Below are 9,781 nucleotides of genomic sequence, written 5' to 3'. Positions count from 1 at the left end.
TTATTAGTTTCTGGCATAGTTCGGCAAAGGCTAGTGCTCTAAAAAAAAAAAATACAGAAAAGAAATATTTTTGTTTTGTTTGTTTTGCTAAACTAGAGCGGAAAACTTGGGTGCGAAGGTAACTTGTGATTGGCCGGATGAGAAAAATATTGGCACCCTAGCCGCCCAATATCATAACACTGTATAGTTTTCCAATTCTTGGTCCCTGTAACGAGACTCATCTTCTTCAGGGTCTTTTTGTTTTATTTGGGTTGAATTGTCAAATTACTTTTACAGATGAAAGCCTCACTTTACTTATTTATTTTCCAAACTAATCTCATTCTGACAGCTATTTTTATACTGTTAACTTCCCGCAGACGGACCTATAGCTTCAGATCGGTCTGAGTTTGTTATAAAAATCTCATTCATAACTCGACATCGACTCGAAAAATATGGGCATTATTAGGAGCTAATTCCGATAGTGATCGGCTTTGTTTTGATGCTTTCAATTTCCATTTCATGGTCTTTAGGTAACACATTGAATTCCATGCATGATGAGGTCAGTCAATGCTTTACTTTACTTTACTTACTTCATGATGTTCTAATTAATCGCCGTCATGGTATTTCTTTAAGGAACCCCAATATTATTCGTTTGGCCATTTCGTTGATTTCTATTGACAGACTTGCATTTGGTCCATACATACCTATTATCAAGTCTCGTATAGAAAGGTCTCTAGTTGATCATTATATTGTTAGCTGCTTAATTCCATCACTCTCTCTCTATCTTTTTCCTCTCTTTCTTTTCTCTTTGTTTGTTTTTTGTTTCCTTTTTCTTCTTTTTTGTTTCTTTTTTCTTTGTATTTTTCCTTTCTTTTCGACAAGTAATGTTAGTTCCATCACTCTAAATCTCCGTTTTGGTAAATCTTTAAGGCTCATCGGTATGCTTTCGGTAATTTGGTTTATCTTGACAGTTCTGACCCCAGGCATTTCATTGGATGAGTGTTCGGCAACATTGTTGATAATTGGGTCTTCTATTTTCTTAGTAGAATTATTACCCTTAGATTGGGAAAGATCTCTAGTTCATCGTTCTTCTTCTATTGTAACCTTGAATATAAGGTTAGACTCCCATGATAGGTCCCTGCTCCCCCTAGATGTCGTTCATGATATTGTAAATCTAATTAGTCGACGTAGAGAAAGATTTCTAGCTGACTGTCTTTCGTCTAATATTGTAACCTTAAATATTAGGTTAGACTCCAATGAAAGGTCCCAACTCCCCCTAGATGTTGTTGGTGATATTGTAAATCGACTACATACATTCAAAGATTTCATAGCGGCTGCAGGGGTTTCCAAACCATGGCGTTCTGCTTGTTTGAGCATTAGTACAAGGCCTCAGCTTCCTTGGCTGATGCTTTCCGAGACACCATCCACTGACAAGCGAGGTTTCTTTAGTCTCTGCGATAGCAATCGTTATCAATTACGACTATCTGAAGTCTGCGGCAAACGTTGTTGGGGATCTCCACACGGTTGGGTTGTAACATTGGGTCCTGACTACGAGACTCACCTTGTGCACCTTATGAAAAGGGTACGCATTTCTCTTCCACCACTAAACACAATTCGAAGACAGGCTGCTAGAGAAGAGTGGTTTCGCCTTGTAAACAAATTCATTCTTTTCAAGGAGCCTTCTAATGAGTTATTGTTCCTTGTCATTGCAATTTTCGGGCCCATGAATCTGTTGGCTTTTGCTAGAGTGGGAGGAGGAGGAGCAACTTTGAACAGAAGGGGACGAGGTGAGTGGGCTTTTGTTACCAATCCAAACAACATGAAATTCAAAGATGTTGCATGTTTTAATGGTCAAATGTATGGACTTTGTGAGAAGGGCATGCTGGTACGCTTCGAACTTGATTCTCCTGTGTCAGCTGAGGTACAAGTTATTTCTCCCCATCCAGAAGGTGTATGTGAACCCCAAAAACTATATTTGGTGGAATCATTGGACAATCTTTTCGGGGTTTTTCGATACGGATTTTATATTTCTTCAGAGAGGAGGCACGAGACTGTATCTTTTTTGGTCTACAAGTTCAACTTTAGTGCATCAGCTTGGGAGGAAGTGACAGACTTGAAAGATCATGCTGTTTTTGTTGGGGATGGCAACTCCTGGTGCTTTCCTACAAGCACTATCCCTAGCAAAAGTAATAGCATCTACTTCACAGATGACCATTGGGATTGGCAATTGTACCCTGGAGTGGCATATGGAGGCTATGATGTGGGAGTGTTTGACATGGCAAGCAGGGTTATGCAGCCCCTTCCATTCGGTAAGGACAAACCACGTTTTTATTCTCGACCAACCTGGGTTACACCTACTGTGCGTTTGAATTAGCTTTCTAATGCCATTGGCTTAACTGAAGAGTCCCTAACTTCTTTGGTGGCCAAATACAATTTGGCATTCTGGTTCGTAAGCAGGACACAATCTTAAGCTAATTTTCTTGAATATTTGTAGTTGTGATGCTAGCTACTGTGAATCTATATATTGTGTCCTGGATTTGAAACAAAATCTGAAAATGCAGTTTAGATGATATTGGTATAAGTAAATTGTTCAGAAAGATCCGTAAAACTGAGTAAATTAGAATAACAGGCTGATTGCCAACAAGCTGTCGGATTAGTTTGCTTTCTTGGTTCCAAATGCAACTCTGGACCATACCAACTCCTCCAAATATCATCTCTAATGGCTCGAAAATGTCTTCAATCTTTGACATTGCTGGTTTGCCACTATGAATACTCGTGTTTCTTAGCGGCCATATACGGTAGATTTTAGCAGCCCAAGCAATCTTACAATGCTTCATTTGAGACTATCCTCCTTTAATTAAACTCCTAGTGAAAAGGCAAAATTTCAAAACTTGTTGACATAAGTCCTAGTGAAAAAAACACTAAAAACAGATTGTATCTACTCTTAATTTGGCTTCTTCAGAAAACACACAAGTCTCCCTTTTATCCCCAGCTATCAACTCTGTATCGAGTGGAGTCCATTAAAAGGGAATATACTGATGAATTGATGCTTTGAAGTTTCTCTTAGCTCTTTGCTTGTTGCCCCAATCACCAGTACTACTTGATTATATTGAAAACGGAATTTCATAATTCAGAATTGAAAAGCTACTAAAGACTAAGACAGAAATGGAAAACAGAGAATAAAGAAAAGGAAATAGAGCAAGAGAAAATGAAGAGGGATTTATTTTTTTTTGTGAGGAATTTTATAACTGATTCTCATTGAAAGATTGAACAAATACAATTATCCTCTTATAGTTACTGTGAACTAGACATTGGAGAGGTCAGGTTACTTTAACGATTAATCTTCCATTAAAAAAAAAAAAAAACTTTTATGTTAGTGTTTGGATGACAAAATTTGGGCATTTGAATTTGGGTGATTAAAATCCAAATAATTTGTTTAAGAAGTTTAAAAAAGATCAAGAATTTGGATTTGACAAATCCACCAAGGATTTTAAACCTTTAAAATGTTTGAATTTAAAATAACTCCTAAAATCAATGTATTTGAAATCCCTAGATTTCAAATCTATTAATTTGAAATCTAAATCCAAATCATCCAAGTTTTCAAACACAACCTTAGTTACAAATAATTCCATGAATTCCGAAACCAATATGAAATGAACATGTGGTCTAAGCTGTCCTAAACTCTCATTATAGAAAGGTGCCGTTTGTCTCTCTTTTGTTGAAGAACTAATCACATCATGTTGATCCTTAAAATTCTGTTTGGTTGGAAGAGTAGAAAAGTGAGAAGATAGAAAAGTGGGAGAATAGAAAAGATTTTAATTTTTCTCCTTTTTGTTTGGTTGGGAGTGGAGGGATGGAAAAAGTGAATTTGTATAAATTTACTCATATATCATTGATAAAAAAATTATACCCAATTAAAACAAAAATGTGACAAACAACCAAAAAAAAAAAAAAGAGGCAACGTGCCTAGGAAAACAAAATATATATATAGTGGAGGAACTGGATGAAGAGATTTAGGGTCCATTTGGATAGAACTTATTTTGCTAAAATTAAAAACTAAAAACACTGTAGCAAAATAATTTTTAAATGTGTGAATAGTACCGTGTGACCCATTTTTAATGAAAAAGTTGCTAAAAAATGAGATTTGTGGGTCCCTTGAACAGTGCACAGAACCCACTGATGTGCTAAAAAGGGGTTGAAAAATCAAATAGTGCGACTACTGTTCATGAACAGTGCATGAACAGTAGTCGTTTGTGTATTGAAAAGCATGCCAAAAAAAAAAAAAAAAAAAAAAAAAAGGAAAACGCAAGACTCAAAATGCCAGACACCAGACATGTATCCAAACCCACACTTAGAATCCCCACTCAGGTTCTCCCAATTTTAAAGAGAAAACATTTTGGTAAGTTTAGGGAGAAAACACCGGGGGCCCCACCAATTTTTTTTCCCTCATCCTCCTCCAACCAAACACCCATCAAAAATGTTCTCTCTCTCTCTCTCTCTCTCTCTCTCTCTCTCTCTCTCTCTCTCTCTCTCTCTCTCTCTCTCTCTCTCTCTCTCTCTCTCTCTCTCTCTCTCTCTCTCTCAAATCCACCCAACCAAACATACCTTGAATGCAACTACACCATTTGTGTGTTTTGCTAACAATATCGTTTGACCAACTTGCTGAACATATATATTCTATATAAATTAGTAATGCTAGTTGCAAACTTTTACCCAAAAAAAGAAGTTGCAAAGTTTCACGTGATGCAAACGAATATATGATTATTTTGAGACGTGATACGATACATAATTTATTTTCTAAATTTAATTGTAGATATTTTGTTTTCTATAAAAATTAAACAATTTCTAAAAATAATTTTTATCTCTTAATTTTTACAAATATATAATTTTATTATTTTTGGTATTTTTATTGATTTTATTCTTTTATAAAGTGATCCATATTGTTCTAACTATTGTTATTATATACTATATTTTCCTAATTTATTTTGGTACAACTTGAATTTTTAAGTTTCAAGTTTATTATTCAAATTTCTTATTTTCATAAGAAATTAGCATGATAATCAAAACTTATCACATAATTACAATTGGTGTCTTGGTCTGATGATAAAGAGCTATCATCAGAAGCGAACGCCATAGGTTAAAACTCTCTCTAAAAAAAAAGATATTACTCAAATAATTGATAGGCACATTCAAATACATAACCATGTAAATTGTGTTTTGATATAAATTCAAACAAAAATCAAACTAAAGTTATAAGAAGAAGAAAGATGACTTGGGAAACTCAAAAAACACAACACCAAAACGTATTAACCCATAGTAGAGATATTAAAAAATATAAAAACTTGTTAGACTTATACATTGATATGGCTTCAAAAGAATATGACAACAATAAATGTTACGCTTCAGTATTTAGATATTATCTAAATTTGTAAGACCTATATGTAGTAAAATTTGTACTAATTACAATATCACTAAAAAAGGTTTAAACCTTTTTTTTTAGTGATATTGTAGTATTTTAAAAGGTTTCCAATTGCTACATGATTTAGCAGGATCCTTCTCTACAATTGTTGCTAACTACTACTTTTGTGTTTCAATTCTGTGTTTGTATTGACATACCAAGGTCCAACACTCCCACTGTCTCAGAGAGACAGATGTGAGAGAATCTGTATTAAATAACAAACATGACTAAAGCCATAACAACAACATATAACCTAAACATCATCAATTTGCAGAATCAGGTCGAAGGAATTTAATTACAAGGCAAAACCAAACATCCCCAGATGCATTGTTTTACATAGCTCTATATGCATGGCCCTTAACTAATCTTATTATTGTATTACATCAACTTCAGAAATTCAGGGCATATTACGTATGCCTAAGGCTCCACAATGATCTTCCCAGTTGCATGGCCATCAATACTCTTAGCCCAAGCATCTTTGGCCTTGCCCAGGGGATATTTTGAGTCAATTATTGTCTTGAGCTTCCCTTCCTTGACCAAGTTAACAAGATATTGGAGGTTCTCACTCTTGGGAATTAGTATTAGTGGCACCAATTGCTTCTTGGACAGCAAGTTTCTTCAGGGCAAAAGTCACCAGGGCACTAGGGCCAAGAATAATATCAACTACCTTCCCATTTGGGCTCAAATTAGGCTCAAAAGTAGACCAAGGAATGCCTGTTGCACAGTGAATAACTGCGTCATATTTTATGCCACAGGGGCTCCTCAGAGCTGCCCCATCTGGGGTCTTGTAGTCAAGAACCTCGTCAGCACCTAAAGTCTTGACAAGTTCAATGTTGCGAGCACCACAAGTGGCTGTCACATGTGTATTTCCAAGCTTGGCCAGTTGAACCGCATAGTGACCCACACCACCAGAAGCAGCAGTTATCAGAATGTTTGTCTTCTTCTTTCCACTTCCATCAAGCTTGACACCAGCTGATTGTGTTATAGCCTGGTGAGCCGTCAAACCTGCAATTGGCAAGCCTACTACTTTGTCTGCTGAAAGTTCAGATGGTCTTGCAACTGTAATGTTCTCCTTGGTCACAGCATACTCTGCTAGTCCACCACCATTCTGTCATTCATTTACATTACACAAACCATACAGATATTAAGATAGTAGAAATTTAGAAAATTAATGCACGACATACTATAGATGACACATCCTATATCAGCAGGTTCATAAACTGAGGACACCTAAAATTGGTTTAGATAAAATAGCACAGTCAAGCCAAATGACCACATCTAGTACCTCCCATACTAGGTACTCTTGGAAGAAGCCAGCTCTGTGTCTAATGCACACCACACATATCCCAAAATCCAACACTTAGAAAATATGTGGATAATATTGAGAAGTTTCATAATAATAATGTTTCCAAAAGAAAAGGGTTCTTTAAGATCAGATTGTGCAAAAGTTTATTCTTCATGTCACTTTAGCACTTACACATAGAAAACCATTAAGCTCTAATGACTTCATAACTTGTTCCCCACCTCTTCAAACTCAGTTAACCTTGTCCTTGTTTACACCAGGCTACTTCGAAGCTTGCTGGTTCAAGTGGTGTGAAGTTTAGTCCTGTTTAGTGAAAGAAAAAAGGCTGAAAAATCAAACTCCATATTTGGCTGGGATGCTCATTGGTTCGACCAATCAGTCCAGTCTGGTTTTGATAGCATTGCTTGCAATCACCGAGTACAAACATTTAAGAATGTATAAATTAAGACAAGGAAATCTACGGTTTTGTCATGAACATAAAAAGGCATGTTAACATGTGCACACCCTAATGGCAAAGTTCAGAGCCAAAGTGTCACATATGATGAAACTGTGCTAGTTTGACAAGATGTGTGGTTATGTTTCTAGTACAGAAAAAATATTAAAGTGTGTAAATAACATATGTACAAGTATTCAACCATGCATGAGCGCAAGTCTACACTCTACACTACAATGGAGAAACAATACACTGGAGGAAGTTTTAGAAATATAATACATGAGCTCAAGAGGAACCATGGTTCTCGTAAACTGAAAGGCAACTTATCCTTTATCCAAAGTAGAAGTGCCTGAGCTAATAGGAAAACAATCCAAAAGATATATACAACCGCTTACCATGGTGATGGGGTTAACCATAGCTACAACTTTATCACCAGCTTTGAAATTTGTCACTCCTGGTCCAACCTCCACAACCTCTCCTGCCACATCAGAAGCTGTTCCAAGTTCCGACAAGGAATTTCCTTAGCTAAGAAATGGTTTTCAAAAGTTTGAAAAAACCCAAATTATACCAATAATTCAAAAATTAATTTGTTGGTATTAATTTTATTATTCCTCCTTTCCCCACCTTCTCTCTGTTTTCTATTTCATTAGTTCTGCATGCATATACAAGCAACTTCAAGACCCAATTATATAAGATTCTGAAATGCAAAGAGGTATAAGATTCTGAAATGCAAAGAGATCTAAATACTCTAACATACATCTCCCAAGTAAAATATTGTCTAAAAAAATCAGTATTGCAACCAAACCCAGAAAAAATGGGAATTTTGTGCACTAGGTATGACCTTTGTGTGGGGTTGGGGGGGTGGAGGGTTCAGGGATTGTAGCAAAAGCACACTGATTTACCAGGTATGTGAGGGAACTTGCGAGGAAGAAAAGGCCTCAGCATGCCTTTCTGAACTTTCCAGTCAAATGGATTTAGACTTGCTGCTTCCAATTTCAACAAAACCTCATTGTTTTTGGGAGTGGGAATTGGTACTTCAGCATGCTGAAACAAGCATGAAATTCACAAAAGATTCAGTTGAAGTAGTCATGTGATCTTAATAAGGCCATGTCAAATTTTCAATGGCTTTATTGCTTTGTAAATCAAGTAGTAAAGTGCCAAAGACAACTCACCTTATTGCCTATACAACCTAAAAATTGATCTAAAACTTCATATCAACTAGAAACAAAATTTGAAGATTTGAAGATTTTAGTAAATCAAACAATCACATAATAGAAGGTCCTGATATTCAAATGCAGACATTTTGGTTTTCCATGGTACTACAAGTGATTTTCTCACTGTCTATCTTTACAAAGAATTATGTATGCTGAAACTGTAATCCATTACCCATCTTGCCTTCTACATCAATAAGATTTTTGTATACAGAATTGAGTTCTTTGCACTAGGTACAACCTTTTATACATATTCCATATACTCAATTAAGTAAACCAAAACTAATTTGCCCAATGCGGGACTTTGGTTTGAATCTTGCCTACACTCAAAACTAATTGGTATCTTGAGATAAAAGCAATTATCATGGAGTAGATGTCATAAGTTTAAAGGAATGACAGCCAAATCCTTAAAATTTAAGAAAAATAACAAAAACTATTTTCATTCTCCAACAAACAACCCTTATCAACTGGGTCTCCGCCCAAATTCAATTATGATTCCATGAAACTATCTAATTCAAAACTATATAACTTTTGGTTACGTCTTGACCCTCCCACATGTACGCACTAACAAATTATCACTAAAAAACCTTCTTCTTCTTCTTTTTATTATTATTTTTTTTAAGATATAGTAAAATTTCAACTTATTAGTTTTACTTTATGACGATTTTTATTTATTTATCATAATCCAAAAATACCCATCAATTTTTAATGTAAACTAATTCAAACTATTAATCAAACTGGAATCCACTCATTATTTTATTTCAATAAAGAATAAAACTTGAAATATGAAGTAGAAATAGAATGACCTGTAAGCCATCAGGTCCTTCGCCATAGCCATTGTACTGCACTGCTTTCATGAGTTTCCCAGCCATATCCACAGCTCTAAAAGAAGTTAAGACTCTCAACTCACGTTTAGGCAAAATCAGTGTGGGGATTGCTTGCTAGGAGCAGGAGCGAAGCCAAGAATTTTTGTTTGATCAAGTTACATCACTAATATATTTATCAAAACAATCTCATTTTATATATATATATGTTTATAAAAGTTTAATATTTTCAATCAAAATTATATTTGATAACGATTTTTTATAAAATAAAATTTAATTTTTCCATTTTCATTATGAAATTTTTAAAAAGTTTCATTTTAAATACAAATTATCAAATTTTATATTTTCAATTCGACAAATGAAATTTTTAAAAACATATTTGAAATTATCTTACTCTAACTTATCTTATCATGTGGTAATTAAAAACACATTTTATGTGTAGTTTTAATGACAATATTTTTTTAATAAGTCAATGGCTTGTTAATCGCCACATAATGGATTGAAAAAGATAAATTCAAATATGTTTGATGCCAAATTTTATCAAATATTTAATAAATATAAAAGCGTATTTTA

At 34.8% G+C, this 9,781-nt stretch overlaps 1 protein-coding gene and 1 pseudogene across 1 annotated transcript; one reads left to right on the top strand and one right to left on the bottom strand.

The window, feature by feature from the left end:
* Positions 1-236: 236 nt before the first annotated feature.
* LOC126699033 (F-box protein At2g26160-like) lies at positions 237-2,541 on the top strand. Its single transcript, XM_050396577.1, has 2 exons — positions 237-538; positions 1,225-2,541. Exons 1-2 carry the CDS (start codon positions 531-533, stop codon positions 2,351-2,353), a joined length of 1,137 nt encoding a protein of 378 aa, XP_050252534.1. The 5' UTR covers positions 237-530; the 3' UTR covers positions 2,354-2,541.
* A 3,298-nt stretch (positions 2,542-5,839) lies between these two features.
* Positions 5,840-9,256, bottom strand: LOC126701191 (chloroplast envelope quinone oxidoreductase homolog; annotated as a pseudogene).
* Between the last annotated feature and the right edge of the window lie 525 nt (positions 9,257-9,781).

Source organism: Quercus robur, chromosome 9 (assembly GCF_932294415.1).
Source record: "Quercus robur chromosome 9, dhQueRobu3.1, whole genome shotgun sequence".
Taxonomy (NCBI): domain Eukaryota; kingdom Viridiplantae; phylum Streptophyta; class Magnoliopsida; order Fagales; family Fagaceae; genus Quercus; species Quercus robur.
Note: the sequence above shows the minus strand (reverse complement) of the source record. Positions and strands in the feature narration are given on the sequence as shown.